This window comes from Corvus brachyrhynchos, unplaced genomic scaffold (genome assembly GCF_000691975.1).
Source record: "Corvus brachyrhynchos isolate BGI_N302 unplaced genomic scaffold, ASM69197v1 scaffold705, whole genome shotgun sequence".
Classification (NCBI taxonomy): domain Eukaryota; kingdom Metazoa; phylum Chordata; class Aves; order Passeriformes; family Corvidae; genus Corvus; species Corvus brachyrhynchos.
In genome coordinates this window covers 2,873,479-2,873,916 of record NW_008238346.1, presented here as the reverse complement: position 1 = coordinate 2,873,916, position 438 = coordinate 2,873,479, and the positions used below count along the sequence as shown (strand labels likewise).

The 438-nt window shown below is 56.6% G+C and overlaps 1 protein-coding gene across 1 annotated transcript in view; it reads right to left on the bottom strand.

Moving 5' to 3' along the window:
* Positions 1–438, bottom strand: part of NHLRC2 (NHL repeat containing 2) — a 34,342-nt gene that overhangs the window by 33,657 nt on the left and 247 nt on the right. The window contains exon 2 of the mRNA XM_008634442.2: positions 23–85. Coding sequence (XP_008632664.1) covers positions 23–85 — 63 coding nt within the window. The remainder of the gene's footprint in view (positions 1–22; positions 86–438) is intronic.

Sequence of the window (438 nt, the reverse complement as noted above, 5' to 3'; positions counted from 1 at the left end):
GCCTCACCCGGGCGCTGTTTACCGGCCTGGCGCTTCACCGCCGCACATTCGGCACCGCCCGCGGCGCCCGGGCGGAAAACCGCGACTGAAAAAGAAAATAAAGCACAAAGCACAGACACGCGGTAACTCGTCTGTCTTAAAGCGGGACGTCCTCACTTATCCCCTGTTTTTACGTATCCTTGGTATCCACAGCAGCACATTCCTGCCGGGAGCCCACGGTGGAGATTCCCGCGCAGCAGTTTCAGCACCGCCCAGCAGATTCAGCACAGCCCGTGTTTCCCGCCCGGCTGCTTTACTGTTTGTAAGACGTAAAAATTGAGCAGCACCGGACAAAGTACAAACCAGGCTCCAGTAATTTAAACGGTGGGACTTGAGGTTTTTTTTGGCGGCATACTATGGGAGAAGCGGAGAAGTTGAGAGGCAGGCGGAGTGCGGGCA